The 23,136-nt window shown below is 54.6% G+C and overlaps 8 protein-coding genes across 8 annotated transcripts; 3 read left to right on the forward strand and 5 right to left on the reverse strand.

Annotated features, from left to right (window-relative positions):
• Window positions 1-77: 77 nt before the first annotated feature.
• BGZ61DRAFT_360152 (alkaline-phosphatase-like protein) lies at window positions 78-2,461 on the reverse strand (the record flags this gene model as incomplete). The annotated part of the gene is made up of 2 exons (XM_046241141.1): window positions 78-568; window positions 622-2,461. 2 exons carry the CDS (start codon window positions 2,459-2,461, stop codon window positions 78-80), a joined length of 2,331 nt encoding a protein of 776 aa, XP_046100449.1.
• Window positions 2,462-3,174: 713 nt separating this feature from the next.
• BGZ61DRAFT_75308 (uncharacterized protein) lies at window positions 3,175-4,798 on the reverse strand. Its single transcript, XM_046257050.1, has 2 exons — window positions 4,113-4,798; window positions 3,175-4,062 (listed from the first exon to the last, which is right to left on the reverse strand). The coding sequence occupies exons 1-2, from the start codon at window positions 4,693-4,695 to the stop codon at window positions 3,383-3,385; spliced, it is 1,263 nt and encodes a 420-aa protein (XP_046100450.1). The 5' UTR covers window positions 4,696-4,798; the 3' UTR covers window positions 3,175-3,382.
• Window positions 4,799-5,199: 401 nt separating this feature from the next.
• BGZ61DRAFT_426696 (uncharacterized protein) lies at window positions 5,200-6,192 on the forward strand (the record flags this gene model as incomplete). Its single annotated transcript, XM_046243683.1, has 1 exon — window positions 5,200-6,192. One exon carries the CDS (start codon window positions 5,200-5,202, stop codon window positions 6,124-6,126), a length of 927 nt encoding a protein of 308 aa, XP_046100451.1. The 3' UTR covers window positions 6,127-6,192.
• Window positions 6,174-8,069, reverse strand: BGZ61DRAFT_457683 (uncharacterized protein). The gene is made up of 2 exons (XM_046246677.1): window positions 7,651-8,069; window positions 6,174-7,577 (listed from the first exon to the last, which is right to left on the reverse strand). Exons 1-2 carry the CDS (start codon window positions 7,771-7,773, stop codon window positions 6,264-6,266), a joined length of 1,437 nt encoding a protein of 478 aa, XP_046100452.1. The 5' UTR covers window positions 7,774-8,069; the 3' UTR covers window positions 6,174-6,263.
• A 484-nt stretch (window positions 8,070-8,553) lies between these two features.
• On the reverse strand, window positions 8,554-10,863 carry BGZ61DRAFT_75347 (glycosyl hydrolase family 76-domain-containing protein). Its single transcript, XM_046257051.1, has 3 exons — window positions 10,727-10,863; window positions 10,622-10,657; window positions 8,554-10,567 (listed from the first exon to the last, which is right to left on the reverse strand). The coding sequence occupies exons 1-3, from the start codon at window positions 10,803-10,805 to the stop codon at window positions 8,679-8,681; spliced, it is 2,004 nt and encodes a 667-aa protein (XP_046100453.1). The 5' UTR covers window positions 10,806-10,863; the 3' UTR covers window positions 8,554-8,678.
• Window positions 10,864-14,193: 3,330 nt separating this feature from the next.
• BGZ61DRAFT_481751 (uncharacterized protein) lies at window positions 14,194-16,410 on the reverse strand (the record flags this gene model as incomplete). Its single annotated transcript, XM_046249328.1, has 7 exons — window positions 14,194-14,642; window positions 14,932-15,094; window positions 15,165-15,548; window positions 15,618-15,901; window positions 16,055-16,066; window positions 16,123-16,141; window positions 16,372-16,410. 7 exons carry the CDS (start codon window positions 16,408-16,410, stop codon window positions 14,194-14,196), a joined length of 1,350 nt encoding a protein of 449 aa, XP_046100454.1.
• Window positions 16,411-17,905: 1,495 nt separating this feature from the next.
• Window positions 17,906-18,750, forward strand: BGZ61DRAFT_481752 (synaptobrevin family protein; the record flags this gene model as incomplete). Its single annotated transcript, XM_046249329.1, has 3 exons — window positions 17,906-18,007; window positions 18,436-18,667; window positions 18,734-18,750. The coding sequence occupies 3 exons, from the start codon at window positions 17,906-17,908 to the stop codon at window positions 18,748-18,750; spliced, it is 351 nt and encodes a 116-aa protein (XP_046100455.1).
• Window positions 18,751-20,480: 1,730 nt separating this feature from the next.
• On the forward strand, window positions 20,481-22,590 carry BGZ61DRAFT_457691 (Aspartate/glutamate/uridylate kinase). Its single transcript, XM_046246678.1, has 2 exons — window positions 20,481-21,002; window positions 21,066-22,590. Exons 1-2 carry the CDS (start codon window positions 20,593-20,595, stop codon window positions 22,234-22,236), a joined length of 1,581 nt encoding a protein of 526 aa, XP_046100456.1. The 5' UTR covers window positions 20,481-20,592; the 3' UTR covers window positions 22,237-22,590.
• The last annotated feature ends 546 nt before the right edge of the window (window positions 22,591-23,136 follow it).

Below are 23,136 nucleotides of genomic sequence, written 5' to 3' on the forward strand. Positions count from 1 at the left end.
GAACGCCGAGGAAAAGAAACACACACAAAACTCATGTCGCACACGCTCGGTGGCGACAAGTAGACACGTGTCCGCTCTCAATCAGAGCCTGATCCCGTGATCTTGTGCCATGCCTTGTCCACCTTGTCGGTCAGCCAATCCCACCAGTTCTTGTCGTCGTCGTCGTCGTCGTCACCGTCACCTTTATCATCACTACCAGATGTCGGTTTGGCGGCAGGCTTGGTAGGCTCTGCCGGTTTGGTCGGCTCTGCTGGTTTGGTCGGCTCTGCCACCTTGGTAGGCTTTGCCGGCTCCGTTGGTTTCTCGGGTGCCGTCGGGCGAGCTGGTTGTGAGGGCGCAACAGGCAAGGTCGGCCGCGCCGGCTGTGTAGGCTCCTCATGGACCGCTGGTTGCTCCAGCTTCTTCGACTCTTCTGGTTTATTTGAAGCCGCGGGATCTGCCGGTACATCGGGCGACTCCTCGGGGTTGTGGAGTCCGATGGGCTTCAGCGGCAACCGCAAGGTTCCGTTGTTCGGGTGTGGCTCGAGGCCGATTGAGTCGCACAGCAGGTTGTATACCTCTATATTTTCTGTGCAATGTTAGTCAACGTGTTCTCGGCACCCCCGCGTTGCTTGCACTTACGGAAGACATCGACCTGGCTGTTTGCCGGGTGGGGGAACGCAGGGCCCCGAGCAATGAAGATGGCCCGCATCAACGGGTGCTCATGATCATACCCATGCAGGCCAACAGGATGGTAGATCAGTCCCTTCTCTAGTCCTTCCTTGACATTAAACTCATCCTCGGTGACAATCGCCCATCCCGTCTCAGGGACAATCCACAGAGGCGCGATACGATTGTCCTTGGTGAAGTGATACCGCTCAGGCATGTTGACGTCACGAAGGTAAACTTCGAAGTGGGTATTTGACTTTGAATGCTCTACAAGCTCGTCATACAGACCTTGCAAATCCTCGAGGTTTTTGGGACGGAGACCGTACAGCGGCCAGCCATCAATGTGCTCAATTTTGCTGGTGTCGATAAGATCCTCGAGCTGGATCAGCCTGGTGATGTCCGTGGTCGCCATGCCATGATCCGAGACGACGATGACATTGACAATATCGGTCAAGTTGCGCTCATCTAGGCCCATAAAGATCTGATCCATCATCGTGTCCACCTTGGTAATAGTCTCGCGGATTTCGGTGCTGTTTGGGCCGTATTTGTGTCCATCGGAATCAACATGGGGGACATAGGCCGCAATCAACTGAGGGCGTGTATCCTTGAAGTCGACCGACTTGTCCTCCAGGCCTGGCATGTCCAAGAATTCGAAGATTCTGGCAACCTTGCCATCGAGAGTGTCCTCTCGGCTGAACTTGTCCATTATGCTCGGCTCCGTATGCAAAACATGCGCCTCGCTGCCAGGCCACATGTGAATGGCACTCCGGACTCCCTGCTCCTCAGCAGTCACCCAGAAAGGCACTCCACCCCACCACTTGGGGTCGAGGCTTCGCGCAGGGTCGGTGTAGTAGAACTCAGCTCCAAGCTCGGGGTCCCAGAAGGTGTTTCCAACGATGCCGTGACTCTCAGGATACAGTCCAGTCGCGAGCGTGTAGTGGTTCGGAAAGGTCACTGACGGGAATGATGGATGCATCCACTTTGGCGAGACGCCCTCTTTGACAAAGGCGTTTAGTCTGGGGGTGAGGCCGCGCTGGAGGAAGTCGGCGCGGAAGCCGTCCAGGCTGATGATGATGGTGGTGGGCGCAAAGAGCGCAGTGCCATTGCTCACCATCGCTTGCATCTTGGGCTGTACTCTCTTTCGGTTGTTCGACAGCTTCCAGGCGATCAGGATCAGGATTGCGAAACCGATGGCGATGAGGCTGTGAATGAACACCCATCGACGCCAACTCCGTCTTCGCTGGGCTTTTGCGTCGGCCATCATGTTGAGATGTAGCCTATCCATCTCGTCGCTGTCGTCCCTCTCGCTGCTTTCTCCGGTCGAGCTGCCTTCCTTCATACCTCCCTCCTCCATCTCGTACATCAGCTCTCCGTCCTCGCCATGCTGCGCATCGTCCAGCAACCGCTCGCGCTTCTTCTGTCTCCTCGTGCGCCTGGCGATCCTCTTTTCGGATACCAGGTCTTCAGTCGAGCTATTGGGATCTAGACCCCGGGAAGAGCCAGGGCGCCGGCCAAACATTTTCAGCGGGTTGGGGACGGCCAGTCCAGATCCGCGACGCTCTCGTTCTTGCCTCTTGCGGGTGTCGGTGACCAGCTTGTCCGTCTCCTCCTCTTCCATCAATACAATGCGATCGTGGGCGCGGAGTTCGCGGCTATTTCTTGCGCGAGAGATGAGCTGGTCATCGTCGCTATCGGTGTCTTGGTCGCTTCGAGAATGGAGGGATGCTGCATCGTCGTCGTATCCAATAGGGGACAGGAGAGAGGCGTTGTCTCTGCCTCCGTTGGGCGGATTCGTGTCAAGATTGAGAGACATTTTCAAAAGCCCTCACAAGCCTCTTAGACACATGGAATGGCACGCATCAAAAGTCGCGATTGCTTGGAAAGGGGATGCAATGGTGACATTGAACTCGATAAGCTTATACGGACAAGGACGGACAAGGACGAGACCGGGGTAAATATCCACCGGGCTCCGGTGAAGCCGTCTGACACACGGCCGATGTTTCTAAAATGGCACGACGAGACAGGCGACATTTACATTGGTGGGGATTCATGCCAGCTCCTCAGTCTCATTAATCAACGGAATCCACGCAAATCCCTTTGTTTGAGATAAATAATATTGTCTTGTTACCAAGCGGATGTATTTCCTTGTTTAAAGTTAATCTCACACCACCAGAGAATATCCACATCTGCCCTGCGCTCCGCCAAAAAAGTAGGCCGCACCAAACCCATGTCTGCATTGCATAGCATGCCACCCTGGTGTGGTCCCTCAGATCAGGCAAAAGCAGTGGAAAACGGCAAAAAATAAGTCCTTGCGGTTTATGTGGATCGAACACATGACCTTCAGATCTTCAGTCTGACGCTCTCTGCCAGTGAAGGTTAGTGATTTGCCTGAGTGAGGGATTAATGTGTAAACATACCCCAACTGAGCTAAACCCGCGTGTTGATTGGGAAGGGAGCTCACAAGTCATGCTAAGTATGCAAATCATTCTGTCCGGCTAATGGGGGCTCTCAGTGGGAACTCTGAAGTACGCAAATCAATGCCGCCGTGTTACAATAAACGCTCCTCTATCTTGCCTGGCGTCGGGCTTGCCTGAGAAAATTGGCGGGCATGACGCCGTCGAGTAATGCATTCGATCTTATATCCATCGTGTTGCTCATTCAACTACTCGGGCAGATGCAAATTGGCGTTCGTATCGGTAAATACCCCTAATGAAAGTCATCGTTTACAGCTCTTTCAAAGACTGCCCCCTCGACTTGCAAACCATCCTTCCGCCTCATCAATCCCCATCAATGATGTGATAAATATCTTCCCATACGAATCTATATCACCCGCCATCGCCTCCTGCAACAACTCAGTAAAGCTAGCATTCGTTACTACAAAATGCCTTTTCTTCGTCCATGCCTCTGCAAATTCCATTGGCGTCCGCGCCTGCCACAAGTAAGACGACACCGTCCATGAGTGGCAGAGCCCCAACTTTCCATCGCACTGCAGCCCCTTTTGGAGCGTCATGATTCGATACGCTTGCAAGAAGTAGAATGTTAGGAGGAGTGTGCGGCGTATCGACTCTTGTAGGACCCACTCGATCCAAAACGTCTTGGTGGGTGTGATGGGAAACAACGGCAGCTCTTTTGCGGCTGGGTCGAGGTCGAACTGGGCGTATGCAAACAGGGCAATAGCAGAGGTCTCAATAGCTATGAGATCACGCTCGGCGGAGACCCGAGCACCAATGTCGCCGTCTAAGAGACGGATGATCTGGTAGAGTAGCAGGGCTTGGGTGTGTGCAAGACACTCCTTGGGAGCGTTCGGGGCCGGCGAACGGAGGAGATCGCTGACCCGGGATTCGATGGAGCGAAATATGATAGGTGCATTCACACGGTTCTTTGCTAGGTACAATGCACAGCAGGCGTGGGCATCTAAATACAGTGTCAGTTGACGTTGTCTAGACGAGGAATGAGGTGCTTGCCTTGCATAGACCGAGGCATCTCATCCTTGTATACCATTGGATGACACCAAGGTGTCTGGTTTTCTAGAACCATACTCTTTGGTGCCTTGCGGATCTCGTCTATGGACCACTGCAACCGATTCGCGATTGTCTCTGGAACCGCATCAAACACCCTTGTTGATGGAGGAACTAGCGTTGATGGTTGTTGTTGTAAAATATCTAGGGTATCCAATAGATCCAAGGTGTCATCATAGATCGGAAGTTCAAAAGGCGCCAAGTTTCTGACGCTTGGATCGATGTTCGCCGCATCGATAGTTGCCGCAACCGAGTTGAAGTCGCCGTTGCTTCCCTCAAGCTGCCCCACTGTTGATGGCGATAGACACATCGCATCCCCGATCAACAGACCCGACATCGGGTCTGGTTGGGACCTCACGGGATTCTGGTTTTGGATGCCCCGGTTTGGATACTGACAATGCACGCGTCGCTGAGAGCATCGCATACACGCTGGGACGGCCATGTCGCAGCGCCGCTTAGCCTTGATGCATGCGGCGCAGGACTTCCGCCGCGGCGGAGGATTTCGTCGTTCCCGCGCAGTGAGTGACATGCTGGATGGAGGACACGAGTTCCCAATGGCCCTCAAATGATAGAATGGATCTGTATTCGTAAGAGAAGTAATGCGAGGGCGGAAATCCGATGAAGTGGGCGGTAAAAGAGGATGTGTGAAGTTCAGTCACGACGTCCAGAATGGAGCTGGACGGTAATTGTGGGGCCTGGGCGGAGTTCCGCCCGGCGGACTGCCGCATACCTGGAGGATGAGACCCCGGCATGCGGAGATGTGGAGGTGTGTCCGCAGATTTCCACTCTCTGTTCACCGGGGAGGCAGTAACGATATGATACGATGAGGCCTAATATCACTTTACCATCAATTTGCCTATATAATAACTATGATGGTCAGCCCTCAAAAGGTATCAAAAACTATACAACCAAATCACACCCTACACACCTTCATCTACACCTACACCTACACTTACACATAAATTGCCCTTAAAACTGCATCCAACCACACAAAAATCACTTAATTGTTAAATCTACCACGGCAACTCTCAACATGTCTGCCTCTAAAGTCTTCGTTTGCGGTGCCACGGGTACCCAAGGCGGCTCCCTCACCCGCTGTCTTCGCGCAAAGGACATCGAGGTCCACGCACTAGCCCGAGACCCAACCTCCGACAAAGCCAAGGCCATAGAGGCTCTCGGTGTCAAGCTATGGCACGGGGACTACGACAACCAAGAAGCCATGGCCTCCGCTATCGCTGGCTGTGATGCCATCTTCATCAACCTGATGCCCAACCTCAAAGATCTGTCCACCGAGATGGTCTGGGCTAAGAACCTACTCGCAGCCGGCAAAGCTGCCGGTGTCAAGCACGCCATCTACTCGAGCAGCTTTAGCTCCGACAACCTCGAAAAGTTAAAGTTCCTGGACCAGGAAGGCATCGTCGCCACAGTCCTGCGCTCCAAGCAGAGCATTGAGCAGGAGGTCCGAGGCGCAGGCTACGACCACTGGACGATTCTCCGCCCCGGAAACTTCATGGCCAACTTCCTGCAGCCGTTGGTGCGAATGTACCCTGGGCTTGTCGATCAGGGTGTTTGGACCACAGCCATGACACGAGAGACTGTGCTACCCATGGTCGACACGAAGACAATCGGGCTCTTCGCCTGCGCGGCAGTTTTGGAGCCCGAGCGGTTCAGTAGCAAGCAAATCAGCTATGCGGATGAGCTTGTGAGCATAGATGCGCTTCTGCAGGAGCTTTCGAAGGCAACGGGGCGAGACCTGAAGGCCGTGTATCTTACCGATGCGGAGATTGAGGAGCAAAAGGCAACTAACATTTTCATCGGAGGGCAGCTTGTCATGCGGGACATGTCCCGGTTGGTGAACATGCACGAGGTCAAGGAGTGGGGAATTCCGATGAGCACATTCAAGGAATTTCTGGTCAGGGAAAAGGAGGCAGTGGATGCGACTTACAACAGCTCTGCTTGAGGGGCTTGTTTTAGGAGGGGAGGCATTCTGACAAATAGGTATCGTTCCGTGGATCCTACTCCAGACAATTACTTGATGATCAAATATATTGACTGAACTCTGCGTATACTTTGATATCGTCCAACCAAAGCCTGAGATCATTGACCTTCAGTTTGAACTCCAAGTTTCCACATCTTGTCAAATACATTCTTGGGATCATACTTCTCCTTCAACTCCCGCAGTCGCTCGGCATTGGACCCAAAGGCCGTCTTAGCCGTCAGCGTATCGCCGTCGTAGTTCACATACCGGCCCACGCCGTCCTTCAGGTCCGTGTCGTTGTACCCAAGTTCGCGGATATCTTTCTGAAACGCACGATTATTGTCGCGGATTGCCTGGTCGAGGGAGTCATGTTTCCATGTCCACAAGGTTCCAATGTTGAAGTAGTTGCCTCGGTTGTTGAATGCCGTGGCATCGGCCGGGACCAGCCCGCTCACGCGTTTGGAGAAGCACTCGAGCATGCACACACTGCCCTTGGCTTCCGGGTTGGCTTCGATGAAGCCGATAAATCGGTCTCGGCAAGCCTCTGCTGTGGAGAGCTCAAGCGGAATGGTGAAGTTGCATCCGCCAAATAGATATTTTTTGCCCGAACAAAATATCTCGTCGGCCCCTTTGTTGATTTCGGGATACGGCATGGGGCCGACATGCTTCATCGAGGCTTCCAACTTCAGTACCGGAGCAAAGTACTCTGGCCCTGCCGTCTCCGCGTCGCTACCGGTATGCATGACGTTTAGAATCAACACGGGAGGACGCGGCGCTTCAGGGTCTGCCCCTGGGAACAGAGGTGTATGGGTGAAGGAGGCTCCAAAGGATTGATAGCCATCGTTGGTCTCGTCCCAGTGATTGATGAAGTCAACAACGGCAGGGAGGTTGTCCAAAGGGAGGACGAACATGCCGCCCCAGATGTCGCCCTGAGGGTACGCCTTGCTGGTAAACTTGGTGACAACGCCGAAACTACTGCCAGCGCCACGCAGACCCCAGAACAGGTCTGGATTCTCCGTCTCGGAAGCCGTTACAATGCTTCCATCGGCTAGGACTACCTCACAAGAGATCAAAATATCCAGCGCCAACCCACGACGACCCGTCAGGGCCCCGTACCCGCCATGCAGGATGAGTCCACCAACGCCGGTGTGCGATACAGTACCGCCCACAGTCGCGAGACCATGCTTCCACAGCGCCTCGTCAACCTCTCTCCAGAGACAGCCTCCTCCAAAAGACACGGTCTGCGCGTCAGGGTCCACGGTGACGTCCCTCATCAGAGACAGGTCAAGGACCATACCTTCGGGGGAGGGCGCGCTCGACACTGGCGCGGTGCTATGCCCGCCGCACTTCACATTGAAGGCGATGCCATTGGCGGTTGCAAACTTGACAGTCGCACTGGCTTCTTCGGCGGTTGCCGGCTGGGCTACAGCTGCCTGGACTTGAGGTCAATCGCTAATTTCTGAAGCTCGATACGGGAATGTGTAGGTGCTTGTCAGAACGACTCACGGCTGGCTTCACGCAAGTGAGACTCCATCGCTCCAGACTCTCCTCGTAACCCTCATCATGAGGAAGGAGAAGGCGTCCCTTGACCAATGCCTTTCTCAGGGTCGTATACTTGTCCACGATCATGGTCGTTTAGGTGTGTGGTTGGTATGTATGTGCTGGTGGAGTTCTGGTTCCGATGGGCTTTGTGCTGCTTGCTCACTGTTCCAAACCTGGGGCTTTACCGTCTTTTAACCTGCTCCATGGCGGCTTCTCTCGCATAGCTGCCACATCAGAGACACACCCCATATCCCCAGCTCCAAGGGATAACAAATCAGAATCCATCTCACCTCAGACTTCACACTACCGTAAGCCACGCTGACGGGTTTCTGCAGCCCAAGCCAAAGGAGGCCACAACGCTCATGCGGGATTGGTGGTTGAAACCGCCCCGACTAAAAAGAGAATCAGATTCCTGATTGAGTTAACTTAGTCTGAGGTGGAGGGCCTGGATCTGACGGTCGATCATGCCTAACTCGCCTCGCCACGCAGCTGGGCTTTGTGATAAACATTTGACGTCATAGGCTGGACTTCCAGACAAAGGACTAGTACATTCGCGAACTTAGTATGATAAATGCATACGCAAGGGTTCAATACCATATCTGGAGCATAGTTTCAACACATTCCATAGGGCCAAGTGTCCCATGTGGAGAGTGGCAGAAGCCAAGCCCTCGGCCAAACAATAGGCGCCCAATACGCCCTACGAGCCCTTCACGAACAATCACAAGTCCAGTGAGGGGTAACATGCACACAAGCCCATCGGATTACAGGTATGTGGTTCATTTTCTAGTCCTTTCAAATGCCTGTCAAGCTTTAGCCAGTGTTCATCCTTTGATAAGATGTTCGTGTTGAGGTCCAATAATGGTTGTTGTAATCGATTTGCGCCGCCTCCGTCAAACGCCACCCAGAAATGCTGCAGTCCAACGCCATGTTGTCCCAAGCAATATTTAATACCCATCAACCTTCATAAGATCCCATACATATAGGGCAATTGATTATTTCGTCACAATAGGTGTTTCTCCTGACGATTCGCTTTCCTTTGGCGGCGAGTCGGATTCTTCTTTGTGATGAATGTCCTCGATAGGAGCTTCATGACCCTTTCCCTTGTCCTCCAAAGGGACGCTATTTTCTGCCGGTCGATCGTTTTCCTCTACATCACGACTGGTTGTTCCTTCAGATGAATCGTGTTCTGTGGAACTGTTGGTGCCGTCTACCACTTGGTTCTTTTCTCCAGTCGATCCGCTTGTTTCAGAAGAGTCGTGGAAGTTCTCTCCAGAGCGCCTTGTTTCCTCGATCTGGCTTGTATTTTCGGAAATTTGGCTGTGTCTCTCCGTTGAAATCAGATCCGGTCGAGAGAAGTTCGGCGTTTTGTAGAGGCTTGCGAGGTCGACTCTAGACTGAGTTCCAGACGCAGGATAAATGCCATCAGGGTCATACATGACACTCCCTCTCATAGATGGGTTATGTGGCCATCCTATGGGCATGCTTGATACCCGACGATGCTGTAGACTCGGCTCCTGGTTGCGCACGTTTCCAATCACAACAGGGGGGAGATCAGCAATTTCCTTCTCGCCACTGCGTTCGCTGGTTGAGTCGGATCCAACAGCTTTCTCTCTGACTACTGCTGCGTCCTTCCGATGCAGAGCTGCGGCGACTGCCCCAGGCCCAGCAAAGGCTGCGATGGTAGCCATCGTCGAAACGTAGGAACCGTTAAATTGCTCCATCGCACTCTTTTCCGACCTCTCGTCGACCATTAGCCATCCAATGCCAAAGAGGAGCAAACCGATGACGAGCGCGGTAAGGATGGCGGCCCCTGCTCTGTCGCCCGCGGTTATCTTCTTCCAATTCCGGTTCGGCTCGGTCCGTCCAATATCCTCGGAACCAGCGCCGGCGTCACCTTTACTGGTACCTCCGGTGTCGGCTGTCAAAGGGGCGGGTCGTTGTCCAACTATACAGGAGAGTGTAATTTCCAAGGCGGCCATCTGCTGTCCTACACCGGTCGATCCATCGTATTTGCCGTTGGTCCAAATCATACCACACATGTGTCCGTTGTCACCTCCAACACACTGTTTCGCAGCGGCGACAGCAGACGTTCTCAATAGTGGCCTGATAATATCGGCGGTGTGGGGGGCCCACTGGGTAGTAACAGCCAGCCAGCGACTCAAATAGGCCTTGAAGGATTGCTGATCGAGATTGCAAAGTTTGACGGGCTCACAGGCGACCTCGGCCATGATGTCCTTGTCGGGACCCGTGAAGAAGACTTTGACACCCTCAATCAAGCTGTCGAGGCGATATTTCCATTCCGCGCTCTCGGTGTAGTTGTACATGGCTGCCGCGCCGAGGATGAAGCCGCCGACATTGTACGAAAACTGGTAGGGGACAATGTTAGTGCAACCGGTTTCGATGTGTGCGCCGTCGTAAACAGCCCAATTCTTGTCCTTGTTGATGAATTTGACCTTTTCCATCCAGTCCCACGACCTGTCGGCCCAGTCGGCATAGGTCTTGTTGCCAGTGAAGAGGGCGAGCCGGGCGCCGAGGGCGAAGAAGCACGCCTGGGAAATCGAGTTCTTGTAATTGTACCCAGTGTTCCACTGGAAAATTTGCCACCGAAGGCCTCCTCCACAGTGTTCATTATCCCATCTGGCAGCCTGGGTGTTGAAAACGGCCTGTGCTAAGGCGAGCCATTGCGGTTCGTCTTCCTTAGGGTGAGGGAAGTTGTATTCGGCGGCGGACATGACGGCGAGACCCCAGAAGCCCTGGTCATCGTTTCCTTCGGTTCTGGTTTGGTTAATGGGCATGTAGTCGTCGTATTCGCCAACCTGGAAAAGCAGGGCTTGTTTGGTGGCGTTGACATATGCATCGTCCTTGGTGTAGTGCCAATATTCTACATGTCAGGTTAATATCGGCGTCGGCGACCAAATGCAATGCGTATACGTACCAATGAGCGTGCCCATCATGGCACCGGCCTCCCACCCTACGAGAAGGATTAGCAACGAAACTGAGGGTGACCGAGTCACCAAAAAGGGGCCGAGAAAGGACATACAGTAGTACGGGTCAGGAAGCAGACCAGGCGTGTGACCGGGCTGGTCGCCTTTGTAGAAGGACATGAGGTCTGTGACCATGGTCTTTGCAATTGTCGTGACCGACTCTGGCCCGTGGGAAGGTAATCAGCATGCATCCTCATCAAGGCCGGGGAAAAGCTGCGACGAACGGGTCGAGTTGGGATTCAAGTCGTAGGCATTGGCAAAGCTGCTGAGGGAGAGCAGCAGGGTTGCAACGAGCCCGCCAAAGCTGAGCCTTGGCTCCAATCCCCACGTCGGGAGCATGGCGATGGTTAGGCCTGGGCGACGATGAGCTCAGCGACGGCGAGGTGCATTGAGCGACATGGGGAGAAACGAGCGGAGGAGAGGCTGAGAGCAACGGGAGTCGATAGGAGGTGACAGGATGCGAGGAGAGTAGGTAAGCGAGCGACAGCGGAAGTGGCGGATAGGAGGAGCCGCGGAGGTGGTGGACGCGAAGGAGAGGGAGGGAGAGGAGGTGGCAGGCGCCGAGAGGCGGACGGAAGGATATTAGGGCACAATCTCACGATGGAGCGATGGAGAATACGAAGGGAGGGAGGGAGCACAGAGATGAGAGAACGAGAGTATGGGGAGGTGTGTGATTGTGAGTGTGTGTGGGCGGAATCGGGTATGGTTCGTGTTGTTGAGCCTCGTCTGTCCCATCTCACGTCGTCAGACAAACCGTCCCCAGACGACAGGCCAAAGGAAAAAAACGCTACGACTCTCGGCAGCGGGTCAATCCCATTAAGCTATTGGGCCATCAAGGCCGTTTTACGAGCCCACCCAACGTCAGAGAGGGGAAGCAGGGAGACTTTGGGACTTTGCGGCTGATCTTGCCATGTCCGTATGGGCACTTGTGCCTGTGCCTGAGTAAGGTACCAGCCGACTGCGGAAGCATCGTGCAATGCAGTCCACATGCGTGCAGACCGTCTCAGAATTGCAGCTTCATCACGCCGACCATGGTTGACATGGCAGGCTGGTGGAGCTGCTCGCAACGGCTGGCATGCGAAGCCGACGACAGCGCCAAAGACGACCTTCGTGGCCGCTCCCCATACGCGCTTGACAGCCACCAGCTTCACCTTCCCATCATTCCCCCCAGGCCCCCGGCGGCCTTGGCCCGCGAGATTGAATCCAAATACGAGCTTCTCCAGCCCGGTCCACGGTCCAGCGCCGATACGGGCCACAGGGCTGCCCAGCGACCCCAGAATGGGCCAAGCTCGCTGGCGAATGTGGGCATCTGCTAACTAGGTCTAGTTAAGCCGCCATGATCTTCCCCCATGTCCCCAGCGCGAAGCCCGACTCAGAAGCTACACGACAGGGCTAATAGCCTAAGTTACAGGACTGCAAGCTGCAAGGGAGCAGGCGAGGCGAGGAAACGAGAGCGAAGCATACACGACCGACACAGGAAGGTGGCGGGGCCAAAGACCCGAGTCCGTTTAGACGTGCGGATCTACTGGAGCAAGCTGACGATGCCGGATGACATGGGCTGACTTGAGTGGCCGCCATAAACATCCATGCGAAATTTGGGCCTTCTGCCGTCTCCGTCACCCAGCTGAACCCGTCTGTAACGTACGGAGGGCCCTTTCAAAAGTCTTGTCTATAAGAAGTAAGTCCTACTTATTAGGTTAGATAATAAGTGCACGAAGTACTTTCTGATTTCTATAGGCCCTAAAGGATAGCAGGCTACAGCATACAGCAACCGCTATATCCTGATCAGCAGCGTACTACTCCTGAAGTTACAGCGGCTGTTTAACGAGACTGTGACAGCTTTATGTATCTCAGGTAACCGGCAGGGATAAATGGATATGATGTTACTAGCGCTTGGACAAGACTTTTGAAAGAGCCCTCCGTAGCGACGATACCGTTTAATTATGTCTGTCTTTCACCCGTCCGCCCCCGTCCGTTGTGCTCGTCTTTAATTCTCGGCGCTGACTCCCGAGTCGCGTGGAACGTGGAGCCCTTCGATCCACCTGTTAGTCCTCTGCACCCAGGAACCATATGCCAGTCACAAACTACATATTTTAAACATTTGTCTCTGGGTATGGGGAAATATCCTGGCATTCCCCGTCGAGAGACATGGCTCCCCGAGAAAAGGAGAGAAAAGAAACAAAACCAGGATCGGCGGACCGCGCATAATCGCAGTCGCTGACAGGCACAATAAAATCACAGTCAGCACTTGGCCAACAGCGACAAGCAGACTCCCGGCCAAGGTTGTCCGAAATCGTTCATGGCACGAGGCGACATCCCAAACATCCCAGTCGAGCCGACTCGCTGTGAGCGGAATCCGAGTTTAGCCTGTTTTGGCCCAGTGTCCCCTCAGTCGCCGGATCCACGCCGAACACGGGTAACGGACGTTGGTCCTGTGGCAAACGGGCTGGCTACTTTATTGCGTTTGAGCCCACAAACGATGGGATCGTCATCAGCATTCCCATCACCATCATCAATCATGCCCTTATCGTAATGGCCACGTATTTCACGAGGCTATGCTTCGTGTAGGGAAGCAACACGAAAGGTACCAGCTGCATTTGTATTGCATCTATGGCATCTGCGTGTCTCTGCCTCAAACCTTGCCCCTGCACTAGATTCTCGAGAGACATGGCACGACAGGCTCGTTCCTGAGTTGTGAGATGCAACTGGTCACGAAAGAAACCATATACGCCATGTCTGTTCCAGTCGGTGACGAGAAGCAAAAGTCTGTGGCAAAGGCACATGATTTCAGTGTTTTCGTGTGCATTTCTTTTCGGCACTATCCAATCACTCCCGCGATCCTCACCACCACCACCATCGCTCTGCTCGTAAACCGCTCGCTACCAGATAAGGAGTACGAATAGTACTCGTGTTCTGTGCCTGCTACATCCATACTACTGACAGCTCTATTTGTACAGGCGCTGTACGTCACTGCATGTGAGTGCAACAGTACGGCGCAGCGTGCACCGACGCGGGGAGGGGGGATGACCGCATGGCTGGTCCAGTCGGCTGTCACCTGATTTCGGGGTCCAAGACGCCCGGTTAACTTAATGGCTCAACCAGGCTTCCTGGATTGATCCGCAGGCCCTTTATGGTTGACATTGAGTTTACCAAGGAATTGGCGACTCATTTGATACACGCGTTGGGTCTCCCTGGTGCATAATACCCTCGTTCCTGTCCCAGATTCTCAGCACGGGACAACGAAGACCCACGAAGCCAATCAAAACGCATTCAGAGGCTGGGCTTGAAAATCACACAGGGGGCAGCTGACTACTCCAGCGCTAGACGGTGCTGGTGCCATTATTTTTGCTGATGAAGGATGACGGATGGCTGATCTGATATGATGATGAATGGGTTGGCAAGTTGGCTATGTTGGATGAGGTGGTGAAAGGTGCCTTACTTATGCTGGATGACTTAATCGGGAGATCCGTTCCGAACCGGGATTCTGGTGGAGGGGGCGCTTGTAACCCTCTCCAAACCTGCTTCACCTCAACAGCCATCCATCATAGCCTTGACGGCCACATTTCGCCGCACGTGGTCCTAAAGGCCCTTCTCCGGTGGTACCGTTGAATTGGCCCGCCCGCCGCATCCCCGTTGTATCCCAAGTCCCCTCACTTGCGGCTAACAATGCTGGAATCTCGCTTTTCCGGGTGCCGCGGCGGAGAGAACCCCGACATTTCCGGTCTCCCTCAGCCGTGGTGGCGCAAAATGGCGATACCCATGAACTGACGGCGCCTGGCAAAGCATCAGATGTGTCCCACGGAGCTCCCCACCCAGGAATTGCAGCAGCCCGGTCTGGCAGTTCCGGATTCATGAAACCTGGGAGAATCTCCCGAGGCGGCCCTACTACGTGGACGCCAATGCTGTGTTCCCTGCCACCCCGTCCATGCCGTCGGGGCCTGGGTACTTCACGCTGATTATGGCGAGATCCACCTAATTCAAGGCACTCAATTCTGGTATCCCTTTCTCAATCTAAGCTCAATCCAATGAATGAACAAACCCGGTTGACAGTTTCCCGCCCAAGCCAAGTAACCCCAGTCACGTTTTGAAACTTTTCAATTCACATTGGACTCCAAGATCAGTGATGCCCATATTTTACTTCATTTTTCCTTCATTACCCATTCGTAAGACATTAAACCGCGAGAATTAAATTAAGCAAGCTTCTCCTTGATAATGTTCTTAAGGGTAACGGCGTCGGCAGCGAACTTGCTGATGCCCTCACGGAGCTTCTCGACGGCCATCTGGTCCTCGTTGAAGTCGAATCGGAATGCAGCCTCGGAGTTGATGTAGGTCTTCTTCTCAAGATCCAGAGAAGCGGCCGCGACGGCGTCGAGCTTCTTGGGGACAGCCTCGGTGGAGTTGAGGAGGTCCTCGAGCAAGCCGGGCTGTACAAGGTCAGTAACACATTCATATTGGTGGTAGTCACACGTCAGTGCAGGCAAGTTGGGGACTTACGGAGATAGTCAGGTAGTCGCAGCCAGCAAGCTCGGTGATCTCACCAGTGTTGCGGAAAGAGGCACCCATGACGATGGTCTTGTAGCCGAACTTCTTGTAGTAGTTGTAGATGGCCTTGACGGAAGAAACACCGGGGTCAGCCTCCTTGGCGTACTCCTGCTTGGTGTGGGCCTTGAACCAATCAAGAATACGGCCAACGAAGGGGGAGATGAGGTAGGCACCGGCCTCAGCGGCAGCAATGGCCTGAACGGGGGAGAACATGAGGGTCAGGTTGGTGTTGATGCCGTGGTCGCGCTGGAGAATCTCAGCAGCCTTGATACCCTCCCAGGTGGAGGCAACCTTGATGAGAATGCGGTCCTTTTCGATACCCTGCTCCTTGTAGAGCTATGAGGTGTGTCAGAACGAGCGTTTCACAAGCCTGAGCATTGCAAAAGTGGGAAGCAGAAAACCTACCTCGATAATGCGGAGAGCCTTCTTGACGGAAGCAGCAGTGTCGAAGGAGAACTGAGCATCGACCTCAGTGGAGACCTTGCCGGGGATGATCTTGAGGATCTCGCGGCCGAACTCGACCAGGAGGTGGTCGAGAGCAGCGTCAACCTGCTCGTCGATGGTGCTGCCGTCCTTCTTGCCAGCGGCGACGGCGGCATCGATCAAGACGGCGTACTCGGGCTTCTTGGAGGCAGCGAGGATGAGGGAGGGGTTGGTAGTGGCATCCTGGGGCTTGTACTTGCCAATGGCTGTGGTAAATTGTAAGCTTCCGATTCAAACATCTCATAAAACAGCCGTTATGGTGGGGGAGAGGTGGGGTATGAGGCAAAATGGCTTCGTGGCGCGCTGTCGGGATATCGCGAGACGATGACGCCAATGAGGCCGAGGAAGGGCAGACTGACAAGTAAAGTCACCTGTGTAATGATGGTTAGCAATGCGAGGTAAATGGAGAGGGGGGTGCGGTAATTACCAGAGTCGGACACAACGACCTACAAGTCGCAAAGAAAGCTAGCAGTCAGCAAGTGGTTCTCATGATCGGAGCTGTTGGGGTGAGCGTGCGCGAGGAGACGGCAAAAGCAGACTCAGCGAAATCAGCTACACCGAGAAGCTGCACCAGGTGTGATGCTCGTTCGGTGGGCGTCGAGTTTGAAGCTCTGGGATTGCATATCTCGCGGCGTAGCTCTGTGTGATGGAGGGGCAAAATGGAGGGGTTGCATACGGTGCCGGTAGCCTTGAGCTGATCCAGAGAGGTGGACATGATTGCGGTAGGAGGAATGGTGGTAGTTTTTGCGGCGAAGCTCTCGAAGGTGAGAGAGGAGCAATGGGCGATGGATGGAGATGTAAGAAGGAGGATGGAGGAGGAAAAGAAGAGGAGAGGGAAAAAAAGACTGGGAACTTTCAGACCCAAAAGTGTTTCGGTTGGGATGGGTGACCGACTCGCCACGTCCGTGTCCGTGGCTCCTTCCCCTCGTTCGATCGCTCCTGCCTCCCCCCAACCCACGATTCCACCCCTCCATCAACCCCTCCCGTCCGTTGTCGGTGTCGGTCGGCACGGCGAGGCGCATACACCCACCGAAACGTCAGTTCCGACAGGACGGACTGCTCTGCTCCTGTGTGCTAACCCCCACTCCACAGGCCAGATACGCCAGAGGAGCAGTACAGGGCGTGCTACAGGTTGCTAGAACCCATGGTGGGGGTGGCATGGGCGGCACCAGTTTCCACGACGAACCTACCGCCGTGTCATCATAACATGTAAATCTCCATTTTTCGTCTGGTTCCGAGCTTGGGGGATGCTGCGATCATGTCTGCGCTGGATTTCCTGAGCAGGATGACGAAAGAGGACCAGGTGGAGAGTAGACCAGGATCAGTGCTCACCCGCCACATTCTCATGAGCTACCATCCGCTACGGCGACCACGGCGACCACGGCAACCTACCAAAAACCGGTATAGACAGACAGGCGGAAGAGGCGGACAGAAGAGACAGCTAGAAATGCTAGTCACGTGCTATCATCTCGCCAGCCAGCCACCCACCTGCCAAGAGAGCCAAGCCACCTTGCCGGCTCATCTAATTGGGCTGGGCTAGGTCGGGCGGATTGGTGGACGGAGGCTGGGGAGCCGTCGCTACGTACCTAACCAGGCTAGCCCCCCAGCGCATTCCATTCCACCAGCCCTTCCAGGCGCCGAACAATTCCTGAGGCATCACCTGAGGCATGAACAGCGTCACCAGCCTCGCATTCGAGAGACTACCGGACCCCCTCGAAGGCAGTCTTGTGCAGATTGCAGCGACAACACCTGAGGCGTAGGCCGTGTCACATCAATAGCACCTAATTACCACTCGACGCATGCTCAGCTCCAGGCGCCTGCGTGCTAGTAAAGCCTGGAATCAGGCCAAAAATAAACCCAAATACGTAGCAGGAGGCTTTGCCGTAGCACAATAGCCCGTGCCTTATAGTGCTCTGTAGGTACCGGTAAATGGTCAGCAAGGACCCCCGTCCCGCTGCCTCCGTGCCTCGTCACCCCGTGCAGCGCCTCACTGCCAGCCCACCTTCGTCCCTTTGACCTGCTTGTTTCGCCTAGGCCAGCGCAACGTCTCACATCAACTTCCCACCTTCATCACCCGTATTCGCACTTCCAGCCTCTGTCTTCCGCAAACCACCTCGACACAATCAGCGCGCCGTCTATCGTTCGCCCATCGACCTCTTTTTGCCGTGCCGGCCGTCTTTCTCCCCCGATCACCCCAAACCACCGCCAAAATGCCTGAGCAGGAAGCCCCCTACGACCCCTACATTCCCAGTGGCCAGCAGGGCCAGCAACAGCAGGGTCAAGGCACCGCGAGGACACAGGCGCTGCAGGCTGTAAGTTATGATCTTGATGTTTTCAGTGCTGCGCGAGCGATGGAGATCTGTGTGGATTGCGAGACCCGGGAGACGATGACGACACAATTGCCACTTGGCCATCACCCGACCGACTTCTGCGGACGAGATGGAACGGCGGCATCCTCGCATCGACCCAGACAGCTTTCCCTGAGCGATGCGATGCACATTGTCGCCTTGACCGAGCTCCCCAGAGCATGCGATGCTCTACCATTTTGCGACAGCTCAATCCGCAAGGTGCTCAATCATACAGCACGATCAGCTTGATTGCTGTGCCAGGCTCTCTCGTGGACGTTCCGCTCAGCCTCGCTTCTTTCACTGTCCCGTTGAACGCCTCACAATCCACTCGCATTCCCGTTGACCGCATCATGATGGGATTTCTGTGACACGTGCTGACATTATGCTGGTAGCAAATCGATGACACCGTTGGTGTGATGCGCGATAACATTAACAAGGTCTCTCAGCGTGGCGAACGTCTCGATGCTCTCCAGGACAAGACGGACAACCTGGCCGTCTCCGCACAGGGCTTCCGTCGCGGAGCCAACAGAGTCCGCAAGCAGATGTGGTGGAAGGATATGAAGATGCGAATGTGCCTAATTGTCGGCATCATCATTCTGCTCGTCATCATTATCGTTCCAGCCGGTAAGTTACCTCGCCTTAATCTGATATCCTCAGAACCCTTGTGCAAATACTGACCATCGGCAATAGTTGTTGCTACTCGCTGATTCCTCACGCCGTTCTTGGGTAACTCGGTCCCCATGAATCATTCTGGGACTTGACGACATCGAATATCGCAAAGCTACGACCATGGGAAATGGGAACTTTGGGCAACGGGCCATCATTGCAGTGGGAATATGTTTTTAAGCACGGTGGAATTTGTTCACGTAGGGCCCGGTCATGATATGCGGGCCACTTAGCTCTCAGGGCCGAGGCGCCGACAACACATCTCGGCGTTGATCCCGGAGATGCAGACCGGGCCTCATGTATGATTGAGGTTAGGCGTTCCCCGATTAATTGAGATGTATACCTTTCACTGGCGATTCCCTTAGACCGGTGACACAGTGTGGAGTGGGGGCTTGCTTGCCTCGTTTGACTCGTCTGTCTCGTGTGTGCAAAGCAGTTCCACCAGTGCCTTACTATCATGGTGATTGGTGTGTCGTTGGACTTGAGGCTGGAACATTTTGCAGTCACGGGTCTTGCATCTGGCTCAGTAATATAAAGCAACTGCTAGCTGGGTACCCAGACACATACAAGACCATATATATGCCGCTCCTCATGACAACACATTGGCCGGAAGAGGCATGAGAACCGATCGCAAGTGCGGCTAAATCCCACGTCCCACCACGAAGGCGTGGCCAAGGTGGGACTTCTCTGCATTCGCGGCTCTCGAGGACGCGAAAGAGAAGACGCCATGGCCCGTCGTGACCCCGTCAAGGCCCGTCGTGGCCTGTCGTGGCCATGGGTCTCTTGCACTGGCGTCATTCCTAGGTGGACTCGGGCGTTGAGTAGCCCCGGACTGGCTGCAGGGTGCCAGAGATTGATAATGCCAGTTGATTGATAATGCCTCATCCGATCTGCACCTAGCTCGGGAGGGATAACCGACTACTCCCGGCACTTTGGGTCTTGGATCCTGGGTGGACGGACGGATGTGATGGGTTCACGGGATCCCCAGTGGCGGGCGGGAAACAGAGCGAGAGGAGGTCGTGTTGGTTCGCGACGAAACACCAACTACCGAGCCCGTACATGGTCTCCGTCTCAGCCCAGGCATGGAAACGGAAATCCAGTTGCCGTTCCGGGAACCGGGCATCATGAATTGGGAATTACACGCAGCTCTAGTGAGCCGCGGGCACAGGGCTAGGACGATGGATGGATGAGAAAACCCCACGGACGGCTTGAAAAAGTTTTGGCAAATTCATCCATGTCGGTGCAAAGAGTTTGCTGCTCTCCACCCCCTACAACAGAGACTCCTCCACCGCATCGAAAAAAAAAGCGTGCAAATTTTTTGGTCGGCCTGCCGGAATCTATGTGGTGTGGGTAGGATGCGACATGCGTGCGTGTTCCATGCTACCACGTAGGTGCCTGTCCGTGGGAAATAGGGCGACACAAGGTAACTTACTGGCTTCCCCTCTGGCACGAGTAGAAGCCTCAACAAGCTGCTCCTAAGAAGACTGCTAGCAGGGGAATATGCTGGGCCGGGTTTATTAGCCCGCCATGAGTCAACCGGGAGGGCATCGTTTCGGCCGTTGCAGTCCCCTCACAGGCCTCGGTACCTGCTGGGCCCGCCGGCGTGGCTGCAAATGCGAGGTACCGCCGCGCCTATGACCTCAAGGTACCTCCATCTAGCAGAGTGTGAGTCCGCTGAGCCTGAGAGCGGTCTCGGGGGTGCCCGGTTTTTTTTTCTGCCCCTCCCCCACAGTTCTACTTGAGGCTTGACCTTCCCGCCATTTCTCGCCAACCTGCCTCCCACATCATCCTCCCTTCAATCAACCCTCCCACCGCATCGACGCCTCTCACCGCACCAGACCGGCCCGCCGCCGAGCCAATTGGTCCCGTAACCTCCGAGGAAGATGCTGTCCGCCACCGCCGTGGCCGTTCGGGCTGGTGCCCGCCGAGCTGCTCCCCGCACCGTCGCCCGCACCGTCGCCCGCGCTGGAGCTCTGTCGGCCCAGACCCAATGCCTCAACGACTACCGAGCCCTCTCGACCACCCGCGCCCTCACCATGCCCCCCGCTCGCGATAGGACCCGCGAGATCGTGGCCCAGGCTGTCAGCAGCATCGGCAGCAAGCGCGAGGGTCAGCAGTACCTCAAGCTCTTCACCTCCGTCTCCTCCAAGCAGTTCGCCGTCATCAAGGTCGGTGGTGCCATCCTCACTGAGTACCTTGACGAGCTGTGCCGCAGCTTGCTCTTCCTCAATGAACTGGGCCTCTACCCGGTGATTGTCCATGGTGCAGGCCCCCAGCTCAACCACATTCTTGAGTTCGTAATCACACCACCGCCTAGATGTTGACTACATGGTTCCAGCGCTAACACTAGCTGAAGGTCGGCTGGCGTCGAGCCTCATTTCGAAGAGGGCATCCGTGTAACTGATGCCAAGACCCTCGGTATCGCCCGCAAGCTGTTCCTTGAGGAGAACCTCCGACTGATCGACCGCCTCGATGAGCTTGGTGTTGCCACTCGATCCATCAGCGGTGCCTTTACGGCCGACTACCTCGACAAGGACAAGTGGCAATACGTCGGAAAGATCACCAAGGTTAACAAGGAGGCTATCGAGAACTCCATTGAGGCCGGCTATATTCCGGTTCTTACCTCGATGGCTGAGTCCAAGGACGGCCACCTTCTCAACGTTAATGCCGATGTTGCCGCGGCCGAGCTCGCCCGTGCCCTTCAGCCTCTCAAGGTTGTGTACCTCTCAGAAAAAGGAGGCCTGTTCAACGGTGATGGCAAGCACATCTCTCACATCAACCTCGATGCCGAGTTCGATGACTTAATACGTCAGCCCTGGTGTCGCTATGGAACGAAACTAAAGATCTGTCAAATTAAGGAGCTCCTCGAGTTTTTGCCCCGTACCTCCTCTGTTGCTATCATCCACCCCAGTGACTTGCAAAAGGAGCTCTTCACCGACTCTGGTGCTGGTACCCTGATTCGACGGGGTGACTCCGTTCAGCAGGCGTCTGCCATTGATGAATTTGAGGACCTCGAGAAGTTCAAGGCCACCCTCCTCCGGGACCGCGAGGGCATGGATGCCGAGGCTACCATCGACCGCTTCGTCGACTTTCTCAAGGCTAACCCCTTCAATGCCTACTACGATGACGCTATGCAGTGCTTAGCCGTCGTCCTGCCTGCTGGTGATGAGAGACCAATAGCTACTCTGACTACCCTAAATATCACCAAGTCTGGCTGGCTCAGCAACATTGCCGAGAATGTTTTCGACGCCATCAAGAAGGACCACCCTAGCCTCGTTTGGACCGTCAGCGAAGAGGACGAGAATTTGACATGGTTCTTTGAGAAGGCTGACGGAAGCCTCAATAAGAATGGCAGCGTCCTGTTCTACTACGGCTGCGACCTCCGCTCCGACGCCCTGGCCCCTGCCTACGAGCACTTCATCGCACACGGCCGAACCATGCTTGGTGATTCAGACCTTGAGGCGCGCCTCCGCAGCGCTGCCCAGTCCACTAGCAAGACCCTCAGTGCCTCCCAGGGCCGCACTTAGGGTACGCCGAGTACGAGGGAAACCCTACCATGGAAAGGGCGTCAAGAGTAAGGGTTAGAATAGGGTTATCCACGGGGGTTCATCGGGATTATTTTTAGCTTAGCCACGCCCAGGCCTGTCTTCATCAACTTTACTTTAGGCTACGTAGAGCCCGAGGGAATCCCTACTATGTAAAGGGCGTCAAGAGTAAGGATTAGAATGGGGTTGTCCATGGGAGTTCATTGAGATTATTATAAGCTTAGTCACGCCCAGGTCTGGGTTCAGATTCACTGTTGTATATAAATTGCGTCCGGTAGCAGCCACTTGTTCGTGATCGCGAGTATGGATTCTATTTTTCATTTATTTATTCGTCTGCTGTGCGCACCTCTCGGTTTGTGTGAATGTGACTTTTATAGACTATGATGTCAAGGTACAGACGGCTTACATCCTGATCAATCTCATTGGACATGTTACTGTTCCGCTGTTCCTAGCTCTTACCTATGCGTCCAAGAGAGACGGCATATTGCTAGCATCGAGTCCGAAGTTGATGAGTATGCGTGAGAAGGGGGCCATATTAGTTCATATTCTAAACTGTTTCAGCTGCTCACATCAGTCATAGTAACACAGCGCTAGCTGTTTCTGACGTCCAAAATAGGTGTGTGGGGATGTCGATATTCACATGCCAGAGTCTTTGTGTACGTGGGAAACTCCGTTACAGGTGCCCACGGGACACCAACGCCATGGCGGGGAAGAATGGGAAGAATTGATCTAGACCGAGGCGGTCCGGCACGAGGTTTCATTCGACGGGTGACACGGCGCTACGCGACGTAAGCGGGCAGCAATAGCGGGGGGATGACCTATAAGTGTATAACAGGGAAGCCAGCGCAGTGAGAATCAGTCACCAGATGAGGAATTGGAATA

This window comes from Ilyonectria robusta, assembly GCF_021365365.1.
Source record: "Ilyonectria robusta strain PMI_751 chromosome Unknown BGZ61scaffold_19, whole genome shotgun sequence".
Lineage (NCBI taxonomy): Eukaryota > Fungi > Ascomycota > Sordariomycetes > Hypocreales > Nectriaceae > Ilyonectria > Ilyonectria robusta.